Source organism: Python bivittatus, unplaced genomic scaffold (genome assembly GCF_059951505.1).
Source record: "Python bivittatus isolate LINGU-HERP-01145 unplaced genomic scaffold, Pbiv_v1 ctg000020_np1212, whole genome shotgun sequence".
NCBI classification, from domain to species: domain Eukaryota; kingdom Metazoa; phylum Chordata; class Lepidosauria; order Squamata; family Pythonidae; genus Python; species Python bivittatus.
This window is the reverse complement of record NW_028277030.1, coordinates 70,879,521-70,902,047: the sequence shown is the minus strand read 5'-3', so window position 1 is coordinate 70,902,047 and position 22,527 is coordinate 70,879,521. Positions and strand designations below refer to the sequence as shown.

The 22,527-nt window shown below is 37.5% G+C and overlaps 1 protein-coding gene across 9 annotated transcripts in view; it reads left to right on the top strand.

Moving 5' to 3' along the window:
* The window catches only part of AHI1 (Abelson helper integration site 1), a 95,116-nt gene that overhangs the window by 60,850 nt on the left and 11,739 nt on the right, over positions 1-22,527 (top strand). For 6 of the 9 annotated variants that reach the window (XM_088141096.1, XM_088141098.1, XM_088141090.1 and 3 more), the window contains exon 20: positions 16,699-16,757. In XM_088141096.1, coding sequence (XP_087997222.1) covers positions 16,699-16,757 — 59 coding nt within the window. Of the gene's footprint in view, positions 1-15,015; positions 15,139-16,342; positions 16,758-22,527 lie in introns of those variants that run through there. The other 3 variants (XR_015796225.1, XR_015796224.1, XR_015796226.1) reach the window with 3 other exon arrangements.

Here is a 22,527-nt window from a genome sequence, read left to right as displayed (position 1 = left end):
AGTGTCCAGTTCAAGAGAAGTCATCATTTCTCTTCTTTGGCCATTGATGAATTGGAAAGTACCAGAAAAGAACAACCACAGTAAGAAGTAACCTGGAAGGAAAACATTATGAGGAACAGTTGCAGGAGTTTGATCAATTTAGTCTAGAGAAGACTAGACTGCGGGGAGACATGATAGCTGTGTTCAAGGATTCAAAGTCATGTAGAAAATGGGACACGGTTGTTTCAGAATGCAGATCAGGAAACAACAGACTTAAATTCCAACTAGATTTAGTTTGAACAGCACAACAAATTTCCCAAGAGTTGTTGAACAATGGAACAGACTGACTTTGGCAATGCTGAATTTCACTAGAGGAATTTAAACAGAATTTGGATGGCTATCTGTAGGGGAAGCTGTAGTAGTGGATTCCTGTACTGGGCAGGGGGTTAGACTAGATTATATTTAAGGTCTCTTCCAACCCTTATAGTCTATGGATTCTATTATATGCTGTGGTGGGATAATAGCAGTAGTGGTAGCTGAGGGGAGGGAGGGAGGATACTGTGAAGATTGGAGGGGTGGGCTGGCTGGGGAGATAACAGCGCTGGCATATTGGCAGTGCTGTTGGCTGAGGGATAGTTCTGGAAAGATCAGGAGTAGGTGGGTCAATGGTATGTGCTGCAGTAGAACATTTGCATTTGAGAGATGAAGGATGCTGGCAAGGTTGAGCGGATGAGATATGCCGTGTGAGGAGAGAAGAGGTGACACACACCAGTGTTGCCCTACTTGCCCCGTAAAATCATTCAGGATCCTTCCAGTTGTCTTTTCATCCAAAACCCAGAACAACTAGAATGTTCTGGCTTTTGTTTCTGCTGAAACAGCATTGCTTGGACACAATGATTTATTCCTGGTTTGAGACAAAGCATATTTTCTGTTTCATGCACACCCATACTCTAGCAATCCCCTGGGCTGCTTTATTGTCCAGAGCTCCCCAAAAATCCAAGAAGCTCCATTTCCACAGTGCTAAAGAAGGCATTTGGGGTATTTGTGTAAGTGGTCTGTTTTGTTTTCCCTTTTCATAAGTCATCTAGATCACCAACTCACCTGTTAGAAAATGCATCAGGCATTCAAGAATCCATCATATTCCTTAAGTCTTTAGGTGTAGAATGTCTTAATTGGTCATTCATTCATTAAAGCAAGAATAACATAGTGAGACCAAACGTGACACAGGATAGTTGCAATTCCCCCAATATCCAGGCCATCTCCCCTCAGCCCAAGGTAAAAACTAATTGAGGGTGTGTACTACCCAGTTAATTAGTTTGGTGATAGCTTTAGTTTGACCAGTGGCTGTTATGAAGACCATGAAATTCCAGGCTGGTGAATGTTGCAGTTTCCCAGTTCCACCATACGGGAATTTTCTAACAGCATAGTAGAGATCATCTCAGCCTGATTGGTCAGCAGGGGCAAGACAGCACATCAACAATATGTTTCTTGATTCTTCATTCTGTCTTGTTCAGTCCATGCCAATTAAAGATGCTCACAGGTAGTCCCAGTTCAAAGAGATTTTTGGGTGAGCAGGTTGATATCCTGATGGATCAAGTCGCCCCTCCCCCACCTCAACAATTCCACAGATACTGAGCTGATACTGCAGAGAAAAAAACAGGTGTTATGAGCAACACCATGTGTTAAGATGATACTCTCAGATAAGCAAGAATGATAGATTGGAGCATTGCTAACTAATAAGATCATGAGAAATATGTCAGGACTAAATGGAGGAGAAGAAGACATTGCAAAGGTGGATAGTATCTCTACAACCACATATTCCTCTACCATCTGGGTGGGAGGAGGTGTTGATTACCATTGGTTAATGATCAAATAATGAACTGCTTAGCACTAGTAGTAAACTGTTTAAATGGTCTGTTTGAATGTGAGGTTGATAGCATCCGTGGTGAATTAATTACTTATCTGGTAGAGGCTTTTTGTTGTCTAATAAGAAAAAAGGAATTTTCAAAGGCTTTCACGGCCGGAATACGATGGGTGGTGTAGGTCTTCCAGGTTGTGTGGCCGTGTTCTGGAAGTTTTTTTTCCTAACGTTTTGCCAGCATCTGTGACTGGCATCTTCAGAGGGCAGGAGCACAGACAGGAGCGGGGGCACAGAGAGAACTTCCCTTCATATTATCCCCACAATAATAAAACCCTGTTGAGGTCTGAGAGAGAATGACTGACGAAGTCACCCAGTGAGTTTCTGTGACTAAATGTGAACTCAAATCTCAGTTTCCTGGATACTAATCAATGCCTTAACCATTTAAAGTGTTTTATATTCTTTTCAAGTGTGGAAGGAACTGTGCTGTGATCTCAAGACATGTACTCTTCCTGTGGTGGAGGATTTTATTCTTAATCTTTTTTTTCTTCAAAATTAAAGCATAATCCCATTAACCAGGGATATCTGTAAATAATGTATTGTTTTTTTCTACTTCCACCAAACCACCACCACCTTTCCTGATTTAGAAATTCTTTTGTTTTTCTCCTAATTTCTGTCTGTCTGTCAGTCTGAGTTGGCATGATTAAGTGGAACATGGGAAAGACAGAGAATATTACAGTCACGTTGCTGCCATTGAAGCAGGGAATCAAATTAACTTTGATTTAAAAAAACTTTAAAATGGCCTGAGTTGTAAACAGATTCCCATAAAATTAAAGTATTACATTATCTATGGGCTGTCAAACCCTGCCTTCCTTGGTGTTAGATTCATAATTCTATATACAGTATTCATAAACCTGCCATCTGACTGAAGGTTTTCCTAGGGCTAGGATTCTCCCTCAGACCCTTCTTCCTACCCTCATCTCCCAAATTCCCCCCATCCTCCAACATATAAACTGGGAGGGGGTACCTAGCCTCATATCTGGGAGTGCACATGAGTGCAAATTCTACTAGGCATTGTGATATATCTACTGTTGTGGGAAGGGAATGAAATGTCAGTCCCAGACCATTATATATATGATTCTACAGGGGTTTTAAAACAAATGAAAAAAATGCAGTGGCCTTTCCATAAGATAACTAAAGAATCATTAAATGGGTGTGTTAGTAAATGTATTTGATTCTAATCTCTAATTAAAATTCTGGCTTTAGTTGCTTTTATATTTGATGTAACAGGTCTTACTTCATTATAGCTTGGAGCTCTACATTCTGTTCCTCTCTGTCTCCCCTCCCTTTCTTTATCCAGTTTAGCAACCAAAATATTCAACTTCCATGAGTGAAATTGAAAATCCATTCATTTTACTTTGTCTATTATGCATACTGGAAAATTGGGAAGGATTTGAGATACGTGCCTTTTCGGTAGCTGCCTCTGTGCTGTGGAATGATCTCCCTCTCCTGTTTTACAACATGCCCCAACTCTGCTTGCCTTTAGAAAAGTCATTAAGACCTATCTTTTCCCCCAGGTGTTTGAGTCCCCCTTTGGTTGTTTAATTATCATGTTTGGTTGCCATTTTATATTTTATATATTGGATAATTTTTTTTAATGCTGTGTGGTTATTTGTTGTTGTTTATTGTTTGTTTTTGCTCTATGCCACCCAGAGCCACACTGTTTGAGTTGGGCAACCTTATAAATCCAATCAATAAATCAGTAAAATGTAGTACATTTGCTAAATTATCTGGAGTAGAGATTGGATGTTATGCAAGACATTCTTAGGTCTCAGAAATGTCTTCAGTATTCCTCTTATCAGCTATCTATACCAGGGGCTCTCAAACTTTCTAGTATTATATTCCCCTAAAATGATAAATGAACATGTGCAATTCTCATTGTGATTAAAACTAAAAAATAACTAAATAATAAGAGTGCAGAATTTGAGTTCTAATGTATGGGTAGATCCATGGGTTTAATCATCTCTCAAAACTCACTCTGGGCTGTGTTTCCCTCTTTACCTGTACAGTCCTACTGTGGGCTGCCTAGACAAAGTGGGAATGTGTTTTTAAGCTCCCACTGGTGATGAGCTTCTGACTTAATGGACCATGGTCTTACTATCTGGTATCCTGACATTTTTAATAAAGATTTATAAACATGTCAACAACTTTAACAAGAAGGAAGACAGTCTAAAGGTTAACAAAACCTTTTCCAGCTTTACGCCACACCAAAATAAAACAGCCCTTAATTAACCAACACTATGTAGAATCTACAAAAGTCTGAAAGAATAATAACCAGTAGTGTGTTTCAAAGACAGACCAATCAAGAATTAGCTCCTTTAGAACTTTTTAACATCAGACTTATTACAAATTCCCCTGGACAAAGAGCCAATCGGAAACTGGCTTTCCAGAATTCTGGTGACATGGTCCATTTAGAGATTAGCTCAGTTACAAATGCAAGAGCTCAGTCAGTTCCTGCTCAGTTACCTGTGAGCTGATGAGAAGTGCATTACAGAGCAGATCACTTTGCCTCTGAAGATGCAAGCCACAATTGCTGGCAAAATGTCAGGATACTAGATATGTAGACCATTGGCTCATCACCATTGGGTTGACGCGCTGATATATACTTTGACACTTTCCTCTCTGTCTCCACAGAACTGAACAGCTTAAAAAAAATGCAACCACATCTAAATTGCCTCTGATCTCTTGGTGTTGCTAGCCACAATTTGAGAATCCATGCTCTCCATTCTTGTAGATTTCAGTCAGTGATGGGTGAGATTTTCTTAGAGTGATCTACAGTAGAATCACTTATAGTACAATGTAGCATGTTTTGGAATTCCAGGATTCCTAGGAACTTGGTTTTCTTGTATTCCCCCCCCCCCAATTATTTTTCCTTGAGGCCCCAATTCTGCTAAAGGATTTAATGAATACTAAGTCTTCTCGTTGAAATTACTATTTCTAGGTAGGTTTCATTGTGAAACAGAAAGGAGTGATTATGGCATGTAGGACAGCTGGTGCCAAACTAACTATGAGCCAAGCCCAGGTTTTAGAAGAAGAGTTCATTATCCATGGTTCTACATTTCAGCACTAGATTCCATCATTAATTTTACCTCCTAGTCTTCTGCCTACGCAGACATCCTTTTTTGCTATAAATACTTATTGTGTGTTGAGAAGTTGGTTTCCAGAGAATTAAGGCATACAAGAATATTAACATCTTGAAAATTAATATTCAGCATATAATTTATATCTTAATTTCTCATCATTTGAACAACACAGAGATTAGTTATGAGTAGCCACCATTCAAGTCTACGTCATCACTGATCCTTTCAAAACAAATTAAAATGGTATCTATTGGAGAGTCAGAATGCATCAATTTTCAAATCACATACAAAATAGGATTCTAGGCTGTATTATACTCTTGATTCTATCTTCATTAAGTAATAAAAAAATAAGGCTGGAAGAGACAGAATAATTGTTTATGCACTTTTCCTTCCAAAAGCTCCGTCCATCTCTTTCAGCAAAGTTCTTCTCATGCAAACCCACTCTGTCACTCATTATAGCTAAATGCAACTTTCATATTAACTGGCAATACATGATATGTACTTATCAAAGTCTAAATTCTATGAAAATACTTTTGTATGTCATTCTTCCTGTAAGCTTCCAAAAGACTTCTGGTTGATGAAAAAGGAGTTTAATACTTCTGATGGAAAAGGATTCCTTCACTGTAAAGTTAGCTATATGAAGCTAATTATGCCAAGCTAACTAGTATCAGTATAAGGCTTGGTACTAAAACAGCACATGTCTAGCTCCTAAATTGCAGTCTCTATTTTTGATGCTGCATTACATATTGAATCACTTTTTCTGTTGCTGATCCCTGTTTGTGAGCAATGTCTGTGTTAGATTGCTTCAGTGATCCATTCAGGACCCAGATTTTCTTCTATGGCACTACTGTGCTTCTGATCATTGCACGTGTCCTTCCTATTGTCTGAACCTGTGGTAAAGGCCTCAATCTTGACCTGATCCGCTATGGTCCAGTTTTTCATTAAACAAAACCTTGATTCCCAGAATTGCAAATGTATCTCACTGTTGGACTCAGGTGAATCTGTCTTTGACAAGATTTACCATTCATGCTTGCAGATGATTTGAAGGCTCTCACAGAGTGCCTCATTCCAAGAATGTATCCTTGAAAAGGGCAAGAGCTTATCTTTGGAGCAGGGAAAGGCAATGGGGATGAGTATAGTTTTGCTTAGGGTTCCAGTGGAACATCTATTTTAATAGAGGCAGGAAAGATGTTCTGCTAGAATTTGAATGTCTGTTGTTTGGAAGGAAGGCAGCAGAAGAAGCTTGCAAGCAACATTGTACAAGGATCTTGCTCAGAAGCTGCTGTTGTTACCATCATTAACATCTGAAAGAAAAATAACTTTGCATTTGCAAATATATGTTCATGTTTTGTAACATCCATAGTCAAGACATATGCAGGAATGGTTCAGTATGTAGAACAATTGTGTCCTGTGGAATAATATAAAAAAGACTTTACATGTTGCAGCCATATGGTTGTATTTGTGTACAGGAATGTCTGAAATGAGACTTTACCTCACATTATACTTAAATTCTTCTCTGGATGGTCCTTTAGTCAAGCAATTGCTCAGTTGTCACAATACTACATGATCAGTTACTTCTTGATTATTAACCTCAATAATGATCAACATTATTGATAGAAAGACTTGCTCCTGCAGTATGGACAATGCCAATCCCATTTCTCCTCTGGGTTTATACTGTGCAGATAATAGTAGATGCCTGAAGAAAGCCTTGCTTTAGAAACCAGGGGGCTGTGAGTTCTAGTCCTGCCTTAGGCACAAACTCAGCTGGTGACTTTGGGCCAATCACTCTCTCAGCCCTAGGAAGGAGGCAAGGGCAAACTATTTCCGAAAAACCTTGCCAAGAAAACCACAGGGACTTGTCCAGGCAGTTACCAGGAATGAATCCTGACTTGAGGGCACAAAAATAAAGTTCCCCAAAGCAGTTTTGGCTGTTAAAAATTGTTCTCCATTTTGGCTAAGTTGTGGAGCAAAGTTTAAAAGGTGGAACATTGTAGCTGCTGAAGCTCTGATTTCCTTTATACTTGCCATAAAGTGAAACAGAAGGGTTTGAGTATATGGTACCCCTATCATAAGGGAATTATTCTGGCAGTACTTCCTCCTCCTCCTCCTCCACTTTCTTCATGGACAGTTGAGAGAAAGAAAAAGAAGAGGGGACTCAAATACAAGGACAGTTTGTCCTTATGAGGAATGATACATTGCAATAGATGTGATTTTTTTTCACCTTAGTTGAAATTCCCCATTCTATGCCACTGTTAAATACTAAATTCCAAAAGTCTTTAAATAGGATTATTCTGAGAAAAAGAGAAATGGTGTTTGTGTATACACACACACACATACATACACACATTGCACACATTACAGTAGGTCTCTGTTATAGTTTGGGACTAACAGTGTTTCCAGAAATGAGAATGTTAAAGACCCCTCTTCTAAGCTACAGGTGGATAGACCTGCCAAATCTGCTTGACTTTCTCACTAGAACTTCACCAGCCAGAGCCACATTCAAGAGGTAAACATTTAGAAAAAGCACAGAAAGCCTCTAAGCACATTCTTATCCTGTGAACTGTTTTTCAGTCCCAGAACTGAACTATGCTTGTTGTCTTTTCATACATTGTCTACACCTGGAAACCCCAAACTGTCCAATTTAAGTGGAAAAATGATTTCGTTGTTGCTAATGTTCAACAAATGGAAATGCAAACATTTACTGATCTATTGCACATTGCCCAGAGATCATCCACTAGATCCCAATCTGCTTTCTGCCCACCCCAGCTCCAGGCTATTCCCTTGAAAATACATTGGATTGTGAAGTTTTTCCCAGCTGACTACTGGCAGATGTACTGTACTGGCTTGTACAGATCTTGTTGATTTCAGTTTATCTGAAATAGTCATGACATATGTTGCTTGGCAGAATTTTTTTATAAGAGAAAAAATATCTTCTATATCTTGTGGATGAAACTTGGATATCTTTCTTTCCTTGCAACCCATACTTGTTTCCACCATGTCCAGACACCACTTCATACATTGTCTTTTGCTTTTCAAACTTTCCATCTTTTTCTTTTTTGAGATCTCATCATCAGTATGGGATCATTTGCATAGTAAAGTACATGTACATTCAATTAATTCACAAGTTTAGAATTGTAGTGGCTTAGTAGCTTAATATCTCAGTATTCTGTATATTAATATCTTACATACTTAGAGGTTTAGCAATTTAGTAATTTAACTTTCAAGTGTTTTAGTATTTTAGATTTTCTTCATCTAGTAACTGTATTTGCATTCTATATTAGTTTGATCTCTCTTTAATTTGTGTAACCTGTTTAGAAATTTTTCTTTTATCTTACGAGCTCTATAACTTCTTTAAAAACTCTATAAAATTTAATTTTTAAAAAATTAAAACTAAATATATATTCACATCCCCATCCAACACATCTGTAATATCACCACAAACATTTCTTATACATTTATCTATAAATACATTAAATAACTAAAGGGAAACTATACATCCTGGTCTTACTCCTTGTTCAACAGTGAACCATTTGCTAAACATTCTCAGGCATGTTTTGTGTCCATCATATACCCCTCTTATCATATTCAGCAACCAATTTTCAGCTCCATATTTAAACAAAAGATTCAAAGCTTATTCACTTTATTGTATGCTTTCTCTAAGTCAATTCTCAGTGACTTGCTAAAGAGCAGAAATATCTGCACACCCCTGCCTGATATAAAGCTACTCTGCATTTCCCAAATATTGCTCAGTGATATTTATTTATTTATTTGTTTATTTATTTATTTATTTGATTCCCCCCTCCCGCCCATCTCCCCCACAATAGGGGACTCTGGGCGACTTACAAAAAACATTAAAACTATAAATATATCTAAAACATATAAAACATCCAAAATTTAAAACAATACTAAAAAAGGAAGATCCAAGAAGATGGAAAAATTTTTGTACCCTTGAAATCACAACTCTGCCAAACATCTTCCCAGGCACACATAAATTAATTCCACAGAATTTTTTGCATTCTCTTACTATGTTTTCTTTTGTATAGGGTAACAATAACAGTATGTTTCCATTTGTTAAGCACAGGCATGGTCTTCACAAACATGTTAAACAAATCATACAGCCACTCTATAACCACATTAATATTTAAACTTTTCTCCAGTTACACCATCTATACCTGCAGCCTTGCTATTTTTCAGCACTTGCAACATGTATGTATTACTTTTCATCAATAGTTTCAATTCCACTATTCAACATACTTTCACTCCTATACAAGTCTCTAAATACTCCTTCCAACATTCCCGTATCCAGGTTTTATCCCAAATTATTTCATCATGTTTGTTCCGTTATTCACTATGTTGGGACTCCTTGTTTAGCCCTCTTCACACACATTTGGAACCATTTTTATTTTTTCCAATTTCACTCTGCATTTTTTTCTTTTTTTTAACCTTAACCATTTCTTTGTTCTGTTTCACTATTCTTTACAGCTTTCTTTTTCTCAGTCTATACAATACATTTCATCATGTTTTCTATGCATTTTTTCTCATCCACTAATCATCCTTTTTCATACTTAAGATGAGTGTAACTCCTTGTCCTTCTATGGTTAATGACATTGGCAGGAATTTGTTGCTTTTATCAGAATTACTAAAGCAGTGTCACACCGCAAGGTCTGCTTCTTTTGTGTGTGTGTGTATGTGTGACTCGGGGTAGGAATAGTAATGAATGCCACAATGCTGTTTTAATCAGCCTTTATCTCCTCAGCCCTCCCCATGGACACTGCTGTCTGTGCCACTTTGTGACATTCTTTTCATTTTGTTCCAAGTAGCTTTGCATTGTCTTTCCTTATGACCATTTCCCAGTCATTCTCTATTTCTCTTGCTCTTTCAAGATCAAATTGATATTATTGTTCATAATATCAACATAATAAATCAATCATACTTTCAGATTATATCTGGCATTCCTACTCTGGCCATAAGTACGTATGAATAAACTTTGCTTAAACCATATATTTAAAAAATAGGTCTCCTTGTTCCAAGGAGATGCTCTCCAACTAAACAGCATTCTCATTCCTCCTTGAATCGTCAGATGGCCCAATCACTCTCAATTAATTTCTACACATCCATTTAGAATATTTTTTTATGTTAGATCATGTTCATTCAGAATATTAATTTTAATATTAATTTTAATACAATTTTCCCCAAAATTCATATCTGTTTCTTCCATTATCACGATTAACTTGAGTGTACATGTGCATATCCAGGCCTATAGATTCCTACTTTTGGATATACCCACAGCAGCCTAGATGTCAGCAACTTATCACTTTCGACATACATTTTAGCCCTTTCATTCATAATTAACCGTACACATTCAGTTCCCTGTATGTATTATCAGTTCCCCTCCACAAGATCAGACCACCTTTATTTAGATTAATGACATGCATTATCAGTAGAGGCGAATCCAAGGACCCGACATGCTTTATTTTTCTCTTAGTTTCACAATACAGAACCTAACTATTCTTTCTTTCATTTGTTCATTCATACTGTACTCCTCTTATAGTCATCACCCAATGGGTCAACTGACTTGTGCAGCTCATCTGGAGAGAGTTATCTTACAAGCCAACAAACTTGTCTGCATCTAGGATGAATATGCAAAATCAGACATAAATCAGGACTAAGACCCATAGGCTTAGTATACCTATTTTACACTTTCAAAAACCTAGAATTTTTTTTTTTCAAGTGAGTGGATGAATGGGATTCTTGCCCCATTCTCTCATGAGATGTTACTACTATGGCCTGTGTCCTATGGAGGCTAAAAAAGTAGAAGGGAAAAAGAGCATTCTGCAGCCATAAAATTTACCCATTCCTATGGGATACTGAAGATATTCTAATATTATTTATTCTTTCTGCAGTTTTAAATTCAGCAATTCATAGAGTCTTACCTGTGTATGAATGTTTAAAATGTTCATTTTCCCCCAAAATAATTATCTAGTCTTTCCCAACCCTTTTCCCATATTGATATATTTTCATTGAGAAATAGTCTGCTAAATACTGGCATGAGATAAGCAGATACAATAATGTAAAATTCCTGACAAGAACCATGTTGTAAGCCCAGAAATACAGCGTGTACTGTGTTTTACTGTATTGGAGCACTGTAGAAATAATTGTTATCAACAGCATCATGATGTTGTAAGAATATATATGTCTCCAAATTTCTAGAAGGGCTAATCAAATATTGAAATCAGGAAGTGAGATAAGTAGTATCAATCAGGACTAAGACTCAATAGACACACATACTGTCTTTGTTCAAGACTGCAGCAGCCTAGATTATCAGTGACAACTAATTATATCCAAATAATATAACCATTAAACAACATTATTTTAATCAGAAGCACTTACTTTAAGGCTATATCAAGCAATATGTATGGTAGAAAACCTAGAACTAGAACATGCATTGCCTTGTTAATGTTAAAGCTACTCCCAAGTTGAATTTGTAAGTCTGTGGGCAAGTTAGTTCTTTGAGGTGATGCCATGTAATTACATATATAAATATCTTCCAGTGTTCAAATATTTGTGAGGAAATTTCTTCTGAGTGTGACTAATACAACTGGCTTAAGGTAGGCAAAGTGCAGATGAAGGGTTTGCAAGCTTTCCCATGGATCACTGCCAGTGCACCTGAATAATCTCAACTTGAAAACTCCTACCAGTTGAGAAACCAGGCAACTAATGAGCTGATATCACCCACAGCATTTAACTGAAGGATGCACATACAGATGTTAGCAAATCCTGAATTTCTTCGTAGTACCCGAATGCAGATTTGAGTGAATGAGAAGCTCCTGCAAAATGAATTTGGCTGAGGTTTTGCTTTGCTAACATCAATGTAATGTCCATCAAGTTACATCTGAACTGCCTGCCTGCTGAAACTGCTAAGTGTGCCTGATGAAAAGACCACCATGAAAAAGGCCATGATATCCTGAAAGGAGAGAAGGGAAGCGATAGTCAAAACATTACTTAAGGGGCAATAGCAGTGGAGTGGTAGAATATTCCCATCTGATCTGTTAGTTTCTGAACACTGGGTAAAGATAAGAAACCACAAAACAGTTTGAGACCTGTATGTCTAAATGACTATTATGTTTGTAGTTATACACCATTGCATGGTAAGCAAGCTGTTACCCTGCAGATGTTTTGAATTACAGCTCCCAGGATCTCTCTCCATATTGGCTAGGGCTGGTAGAATTGAAATCCAAAACATTATAGGCTGCAGCTTGCCTGACTCTACGCTACAGTCCGTACAACAGGCTGGTATACGAGTCATGGAATATGAGACCTCACAGAATGAGGCCCCAAAGCAGGACTAATTGGTAGAGAACAGGTTAAAACTCCTAACCTTCATGTCCAGGCAACACTATTAGATTTTTTTTTTTTTATCTATTATTATTATAAATTTTTATTATTATTTTTATAAATAACTCAAGGCGGCAAACATGCCTAATACTCCTTCCTCCTATTTTCCCCACAACAACAACCTTGTGAGGTGAGTTGGGCTGAGAGAGAGTGATTGGCCCAAAGTCACCCAGCTGGCTTTCATGCCTAAGGCAGGACTAGAAGTCACAGTCTCCTGGTTTCTAGCCTGGTGCCTTAACCACTAGACCAAACTGGCTCTCTCTCTCTTTTTTTATTTGTTTGATAATGATTAATATTAAAGTATTTAGCTATTTGATTGTTTTGATTATTAGCTTTATTGTATCTTTCCCAACCAGATGCTATCTGAACATGCTGAACTTTAACTCCCATGACTTTACATTAACGAGGCCCTTATTTCAGTTACTATTAGGCTTTATTTCAGAACTGACCATTCTGGTCCAGCCTAAAGAAGCAAATATCTATTGTTTTTAACTAAAGCAAAATGTCAGAGCTGGTTTGGAGGATTAGTTTACACAAAACAGCCCATAAATTACTAAGAAAGCAAAAGAATATTTCACAATTTGTCCAGAATGTGCATATTTAAATATCCAGATGTTTTTAACAAGGGGAAATTTAGGATGTTTATATGTTCTTAAGTTGCCACAATTTTACCTAAAGTAGATTTTAGAGCAACTTCTGTTAAAGAAAATGGGTTGAGAAATTAAGAAAAATGCTGAAAGAATTTCATTCAGATTATCATGTTTTTCTCAGAGGTTCTAAAAGTCCTCCTGCTAGCAATAGCAATGATGATGAGGACCAGCGAATAATCAGTGTTGCTTCTTCGGTGTTTCTCTGGTGTTCCAGAGACCACATTTCAAGGACTGCAACAGTCTTTCTAAAAGAGTTGAGTGGAGAAACAGACCATTAGACAGGCTGGCTCCATTTGTAGATAGCTATTGTGGCTGATCAGCTTCTGTAGCACAATCATTTTTTATAGCATTGGGAGTCCTTCACTCAGAACTAGGCAATATTAGGGCTATGTAAAACATCTGAAAGAAGTTTGTTAACCTGATGAAGCATCTCTTACAGCATCAGAGCAGCCATATATTTTGCAAAACTCACACAGCTATTTCAAAAGATGTTTCCAGCCGCTTTGCTGGTGATCCAGCTGGAAGTGTGAATGTCTACACAAATAGAAAACTATGGACAATGCAAAGCCTTCAGAGGATGGGGCTTCTTTAATGCTATAAACGGAGTGTTTCACTTACACTGATGCACTTTGTGAAACCATTCTTTCAAATATATTGCACACCAATATATTACTGGCATTCTTTCATGTGAGGTGGGAAATCTGCCACCAAAATGCCATTTGGGTGGCCATACTATAATGTGTAGACTAGCCAGTGATGAAATGTAATCAAGAAGAGAAAAGTTACTGTTCACTTTCAATTCTATGGCTGTTGAGATTAAAAGATGCTAAATGAAGAGTGTCTGATTGTGAGTAATAATTTCTACCTGCTTCATACCTTCATTCTGAAATGAGTTAATTAAGATTTTTTTTCCAGGACAAAAAATTAGGATAATTTAAAAGACCTCAAAGGCAGATTCTCACTTCGAAGCGGGAAAAACTTTCATTTTTATTTTGAATTCGCAGTAAGGTTTTTGTACAATAAAAAGCAACAATTCTTGATAGTCATGTCAATAAATCTCATATTATCAAATCACTAAGGCAATATAATTTTTAAAAAGCGGTCTTTTTTCTGTTTGCAGAGATGACAGATTTGGCAAAATGCAGCATTTATGTATTTTCTAAATTTAAATCTCAGTGTTCTTCCAAGAAACTCAAAACCAGTCTTCCCCAGTTTAGCATTCTCCATGTTCTGGGCTGTAATTCCTATTGCATGCTGCTATGGATAATGGATACTGCTCCAACAAATCCTAGGGGTGGAGCTTGTTACTAGTTCTAAGCTTTTCTGGAAAACTAAACACCAGGATCCCCCTACCTCTTTGCTGAGTGTGTGGTATATGGAGGTCCAGAAGTATGAATTCAACAACCTGGCATTCACCCACATTTTGTACTTGACTCTGGATTCCATCTATCTGCTTGGATGGGAGACAAAGGGGATGGAAACCCCATTAGTTGGGAAGGAAAAAGATTGGAGGCAGAGTTTTCAGAAATGTGGTCTGGAGATGGCTTTAGGTTTAGTGATAAAGGGCAGCCAGGAGATGAAGGCTTGAGGGAGTGGAGGTATATGGAATGAGAGGGAACTAGCAGTGATAGCAAGGAGAAGAAAGCAACAGAGAAGAAACTGGAAAATAGCCTTGTTGAATGAAAGGAAGGAGCCTGATAGATGGTTCGTGATCATAGAGGAGGTGAATGAAGGTTAAACGGAAGAGAGAAGACTGAGGATCAATACAGAATTATGTGGTCACTGGTAGAAGGGAGTCTGAAGAACCCAGTGATTTCCTTCATTGCCATAAGAAAAGGAGGTGGTATTGGTGGAGGTAAATTGAGCCACTGGACACCCTATCATGGGATGTTCCAGGGTTTGGCCCACATGCTCTTTAACACTTATGTGAAGCTGCTAGGGGAGTTCATCTATTGACTTGGAGCAAGGTCTCAGTTATACATCTCCCCCTTAGGCCAAACAAGAGATGTAGGAGAAGTTTTCACTCCAGACCTGGAGGCTTTGAAGGACTGAATGGGGTAGAATAGACTCTAACTGAATCCCAAGAAGATGGAGTTGTTGGGACGAAGGCCTTCAGGTACTGTGGATGTTCCATCTGTTGCTCTTAGTGGGGCTCCATTCCCCCTTAGGAGCAGGTGCACAATCTAAGAATGCTCCTATATACATAACTTTTGCTAAAGCAGATGGTGGAAGCCATGGTTAGGGACATGTTTATCCAGGTTTTGCTATTCTGCCAGTTGTGGCCTTTCCTGGACCAAGAGGCACTAGATGCTGTGACTTATGCCCTTGTTACCCTCTGGTTAAATACCACAGTATGCGCTACTTGAGAGTGCCCTTGAAAATAATCCAGAAGTAACAGCTAGCACAAAAGGTGGTTGCTGATCTGTGGACAAGTGCCAACTTATTTAACATAACACCTTCACTGGGAGGTGAACTAGTTGCCAGCAAAGTTCCAGGCCAAGTTCAGATTGCTGGTTTTTACCAATAAAGCTTGTATGGCTTGGGTCTTCATTACCTTTGGAACCATCTGCTTGCGCAAGGGAATCCTTGTAGGTCCCCACTCCCTGAGAGACCTGGATGCTTGGAGAATGGCATCTTGACAGCAATCCCCTCAGCTTGCCCCCTGAGCTTAGGATGACCCCCTCCCTGCTGATAGGTGGGAAGGCTGCTAAAATGGTATTCTTCTGAAGGGGCTTTGGGGAGGAAAATAGAGTAGTGAATTTCAGTAGGTATTTTATTAATTATTATGTTTACATTTTTATACTGTTAAGCTGCTTAGAAACATGTGAGGCATACACGACTGTAAATCTGGAGGGCACCACATTGAGGAATGTTGCTCCTGACAACTTGTATAATTTTTTTTGTCTCATTATTATCCCCACTATCGAGGTTAATGTATCTACTCTCCTCAGGGCACTGAGAGTATTGAATCCGGTTCTGTGTCAGTCCTATGTCAACACAAATTATTACACAATGCTGAGTTTCTCGGTGTCTCACAAACTGACATTTGGAATTTATTTGGGGACAGAAGATTCTCCATTTTAAAAAGATGTTTCTTTAAATATGCCTCCTTTCTTAGTGATGTACACTTGAAAAAAAAAAGCACCTTGCCTTATTGAAAAGATTTGTGTTAGCTTAATTGCCACTAGAATAATAAATGCAAAAGGGTGTAAAATGAGCAATGTACTCTACGTGGCCGGAATTGAAGAGCAAGATGTATGGAGGCAGGTTATCATATGATCAAAAAGAATACACTGAACTGCTTATACCTGTTCTTTCAGATAAAATGAATGCTTCAATGCAATCTTGAAATGGGTATGTAGAATAAATTCCTAGAGGACCAAACAAGACATGATGACTCATGAATTGAGCAACAAAGAAAAACAGTAATACTTTTAAATAATAGTATGTGGGGATTTTCTTGTGTTACTTTCCCAAATCATTTGAATAGAAATACTGGATTAGCTAACCTTGTGTCAGGTCTATTAGATAAACTCTCCAACTGCTCCTGACTGAAGTATGTATAGCTGGGAGTGAAAGCAGATGGTTTCTATTTAAGGTTTTGTGAAATGGAAAAGCATTTGTTAAACAGTAAGGGGATAACAAGCAAAAGTTTCACAGCTTTATCTTTTCACAGGGAGCTTCATCCCAATAGGAAATCTTTTCAGCCAAACATCATCAGCTGGACTACACATGGTAAGAAGTAGTATTTTACCTCCTTTCTGCAGAAAGAAAAATTAAATTTTACAAAAATAATCTTCAAACATTACCATTGTACAAAAGATTTCTTCCACTTGCCTTCAATTATAATGACATCCTTCCAGAAAAGCTGTCTGCTTTCCATAATAACAAAACCAAAGAATGAAAGATAAAATATTATCTCTCCCTGTAATTCATTTTAATTAGATAGCCTGTGATTGCAAATTCTCCATCTTCACTTTAAAACAAAATACAGAGTTATGCAGAAGATGGCAAAAAGGATAAATCTAGAGCTCAAACTGGGATGTTGATTTCTGTTTCAGATGAGGAAGATAATTTAATGTTTGCTAATTTATTAACTTAAGCACGACTGCTGTTGTTTATACTATGTGGACTGACATGCTGTTAGTCTTTGGAGAAACTGTAAGGAGGCTGACAAAAGAAGGAAACATTCATGTTCTTTTGCGACAGGTTATCACATCATCCCCAAATTTTTAGATTTCTTCTGTTGAATTATCTCACCTGAAAAGCAAAATGAAAATGTGGATGGTCTTTGAAAGTGCTGGGAAACTTCATTATCTCCCATTACATACCATTGCCATGAGACATTCAAACTTATAAAGAACGCTTTAGCTTCCTATGTGTTGACAGATTGTAGCAATCTTCAACAACCATGGGAAGAAGTCTGGGTAGTGTGGTGAGACCTTGCTTTCACCCATTATGCATGATCCAGCTCTACATTTCTGTGGCATATTCCCTATTTCCTAGCTGGGTGCTGTAGAATGGCAGCTAAGATTATCTCCCTGGACCATCAGTTTTTCTTTTGGTATATTGCCATTTCCTGCTTTGCAAACCTGATTTACAATCTCTATTCTCCTAGACTTGACTAGAGATTTTTAAAAGTGGTGGGTTTATAACTGAGTTCTCTATGGATGTTTCTGTTAAGCAGCTTGTTTTTTAGGTATAGGTAGGTAGGGTATAAAAAAGGTAAGATTATTGTCACAAGAATGATACGCAAGCATGACAGTAGTTTAATGTTACTATCTGGGTTGGGCATTAAAAATAAAAAGGGGAATGGAAAAGAAAAACACAACTTAGTTTTTAAAGAAGTATCTGTCTGTGGTTTAAAACCTGGCTTCTCTAGAAGGGAGCTTAATAAAAGAGGTCCGGGCAGAAAAATAGTATAAGGAAATAAAACAACCTAGCAGGAAGGAAATAAAAACATGACATTTCTAGATGAACATCCCTATTCTAACTATCTAGAGGTAGTGGCATCTGGGTTTTTTTTGGTGGGGGGATTGTATGAAAACAGAAGAGATGGCAGTTGCAGCAGTTCAGATTGTCTTTTCATGGTTGCTTTTCTTCAAGTTGGGCAGCCTGACAAATTTCTAAAATTAATTGATTAATTAAGCCTCCCCTGGATGTCGACTGCCATAGTATTCCTTTGCCAGCCAGAAATACCATAGATACTGTGTCATATTTAATTCTCTTGAGTATCTGTGTTTGTCCCTGACTTTATCCTTCACATAATCCTTTCTATAAATAAATGGTTGTAGCTGAAAACTAGTGTGTACATATACAATGCTTAATTGACCTTCTGGGGTCCTGGATTAAAGCATGGTTTAAATTTATAAACTGTTTTTCCATGAAATTGTTCTGCATGGGCTATAGTGATCCATGGAATTGTAGGGCAACAGTTCTTTTCAGGTACAACAGCATAGAAATCCATTATGCTATTTATTTTTTTTCCTTTTAATTGAAGTGGTCAGATTTTTCCTTTAATTGTATGCAAATTAACATCTTTTAGTCAAAAGGATGTTTTCTGATTAAAGAAAAACTGGTTGAAATAGTTGTACAGTCTGACTAAGCTGCTGAATTATTTAATCTGCTTTTCAATTCATCTTTTTTAAAAATGAAATTCCTATAGGCTTTGTTGCAGCAGCTGTGTTTGCATTTCGTGTATGTATGTTTGTACATTACAGATTTCAATAAAGTACAGTCTGGCACAGCTTTTCCTCTAGGCAGATTATAGATTCACATGCTCATTAAATCTTTGAAAGACTATAATCAAATAAGGATCATAGTTATCTGAAAACTCAGGAAAGCAGTAGTAGTAACACTGTTAGTAATTTAATTATTCATATTATATAAGAGCTAGAATAAAACCAGAGTTTTGTTAATTCTTACATTTGAATTACTGCTGCTTTTTCTTCTTTCCATTCCCAGTTGGGCCTGATTCAATATAAACCTAAGGCTTCTGATGCAGTAAAGGAAAGAGGTCTTCATTCTCATGCAGTCCTCTGTGCTTCCCTTTCCCATACGCTCAGAATATTAAGGAGCCTTTTAGAATAGAGACATTGGCAGAGGCAAGGGACAATCAGTGTTGTGTGCATTGCTGCACTTTTACGAACAGGAGCATTCTGAGCAGAATTCTATTTAGGAAATACCACGTTCCACAGTATTTTGCATCAAACCTCTTCTTCACAACCTGGATCTTTTTTTCACTGCATTATTCAGCATTAAATATAACCTTAATCAATTCAGGTGACATTTAAAGAATTCCCATGTCAAGTTACAGGCAGTCCTCGCTTAACAACCACAATTGGGACCAAAATTTAGGTTGCTAAGTGATGTAGTCATTAAGCAAATCATCATGTGACCAGATCTGATTTTATGACCATTTTTGCAGCGGTCGTTAAGAGAATCATGTGATTCCCCTTTGATTTTGCTTGCCGCAAGCCAACTGGGAAGATTGCAAACAGCGATCACATGACCCCAGGACACTGCAACCATTGTAAGTGTGAGCTGGTTGCCAGGTGACCAGATCGTGATCACATGACTGTGGGGGCACTGCAACGGTTGTAACTTCAGGCACCGGTTGTAAGTCACTTTTTTAGCACCATCATAACTTCGAACAGTTGCTAAATGAATGGTCGTTAAGTGAGAACTACCTGTATTTCATTAACTAAAGTGGTGACAGTAAGCATGTTCGTATGACATGCTAAGCCATGTTGAGAACTAACCATGGTAACCCTCTTATCCATCAGTTTGGAACCAGATGTCATGACATACTGTGATTTTCTGGTTTATCCACAGTGTAGCTATTGTTTCAAACAGTTCAGTTTGCTGAGTAACAGGGAAGCTGCAACATAGGTAACTATTAAGCCATTTTTGTCAGGATTATATCCAGAGGAGCGACATCTTAGCACTTTTAGGTATATTAACTGATGCCATTTTATATTCCTGAAGCAAAGAGACTTGGAGTTGTCAATAATGGCTGGTCCCAGTAACTAGGGCAGCTCTGAGTTCCTCTAGTCCCAGCTCAGATCACCGGGTGAGTCATTTACATGTAGTTCACATCAGACTGCATAAGGTATGTTGTGCAAATGCATTCAGTAATAAACATAGGTGGAATTACACATTATTGTTTCATGTTGAGTTCAGCCCTCCCTTGCCCCAGTAATGTTTTGTTCAGTTGACTAAATGCCCTCAAGAAAAAAGAAGGAACAATTTAACATCAGCAATTACATATAGTTCCATCTAGATCTTCAGGCACATTTTTTGCCATCTCCAAACCAGAAAAAATAGAACTTTTATTAGGCCAGTTTGGAACTTACAATATTGCAATTTTTGTATTTCCAAAAATCAGGATAGATAATAAAGGAAAAGAAAGAAAGTGGGGGTAAGAGTAGCTGATTTTGAATTGTGTACTTTGAATTTTTTCACACTTGTAGTAAATTGAATGTCTTCCATTGAATTTTCTCCCTTAAAAATTGCCACATAATTAACTTTTCATCACACTGTACATTTAGTGATATATGCAGTCCCATGGACTTGTCCATTATTGGTGAAACTTCTCCCATTCAAATCAGTGGAAATAGTAAAGGCAAGGCTTTTGTCAGGATGAGTTTCCAGATTTTCTGTCCCTTCCAAAATTAAAAGAAAGTTCTTACTTGAAAGCCTGAAGAGACTGAACTTGGCAGGATATGTGCAGATTAATCATATTCAACTCCGTCCATACCTGAAAAATATACTTCCTGTCAAAGGGTTTGCCACAGAACCCATCTAAATGATCCAAAAGTCTGCATACTGTAATACAAGAAGCAAGCAAGGCTTATAGTGGGTTGGGGTAGATCAACAAAAAACCAGCATGCATGTAAGAAAAATTACCAGTAAGGAATTTGCAAAAGAAAGCTTTTTAGTTTTAGTGAAGTTTATTCCAGAAATTTGGTGTTGTACAACATACCATAATTTGCTTTGACAATTGGCTTGATGTAAAGACTGGGAAATAAAAATATAAATTACCTATCATGATATCAGTTACAAAAGAAACTTTTTGTGTAGCATTGTCAGTAACATACATACTGGCATCTTAGTGAAAACAATGTAATGCTGAAAGCCGATTTTTATTGTTTTTTGTTTACATTAGGTGTAGACCAAGTTGTTCCCCAAAATATATCTTCCAGATATGTTGGACTTCAATTCTTGTAATTCCCAACTGAAGGGAATTTCTACTAAACCATTTTCATTCATTATGATTTCCTATTCCCTACACCTCTCCCAAAATCTTGCAAATTACTTATCAGAGGCTATTTCTGCAGTGTGTGACATTTTCATACAAATTTCTCCAAAAAGCTATAAGGGAGATTTTTTTTTTTTTTAACTTCAGCCTCAAACTTTAAAGACTTCCCTTGCATAAAACCACAAAATGTGGAAATGGCAAGCACCAGCCCGCTGCATCCATTCAAAATGGATTGTACTTTTCACCCAATTCTAACAAAAATATTTTAAAAAATGATATAACTATTTGTTCATTTTCTATCCTATGGAGAACAGATCCCTTGCCATTGATTATGGTGGATGAGACTTATGGGAATTGAAGTCCAGAACATCCAGAGGGTATCAGGCTGCCCATCCCTACCCATTGGGCAAGTGTATGAAGGTTTAAATGTGTGAAGCAAAGCTCCACATAAGATACAAGGTGAAGGGAATTCTGCTCAATGTAGCGTAAGATAAAGTGATCCATATTCAAAGTGCCATGCAAATCTATGTGTGTCTTCTGTATCCTCTAATAAAAGATAATGTTTGAGATTTGAAGCAGATCTTAATCCTTTAAAATGGAGTCCATACTTCTTCCCGAATGTAACATTGAGCAGGAAAGCACATATTCCTTTAAGAGGAAGCCCTTTGGAGCCACATTTTAATAACCCTTTAATACAACATCTGGGTGCATTCAAAATATCCCAAGGCATGTTGAAGTTTTTAATCTATTATTTCCTAAAGCTTACCTCAGCTCAGGGTTGTTTGATGAAGCTTTTTGGAGAGCTCATAACTATCATCTTTTTAAAAGAATTATAACGAGAATAGCAGTAATCATCATCACATTGACTCATCCCAGAGTAACAGGAGTCACTCCTTCCCTTTGGGTAAAATTCACTGCCTTTGCAGTGTTGCTATTCTACAAATCTTCACTTTATGGAAAGAGCAAAGAAGAGGCTCTAACTTTCTTGTCATGGCCGCTTTGAGATGATAATATGGTAAATCAGATGGTTCTGTGGTCTAGGGCCGATCTAGATTTATTGTGACAAATCTGTGTGCTTGCTTACACCTGAAACCAGTTTTTGTTTAGAAATGAAGAAGGGGTAACTGTGGAGCAAAAATATTGTGTAATTTTTTTCCTATTGTTTCCAATACTAGAGTCTAAGTGAGGGTATTTATTTGCCACATTTGTAGGCCATCCACTCTGGGAGTCATAGAGGCTAAAAAC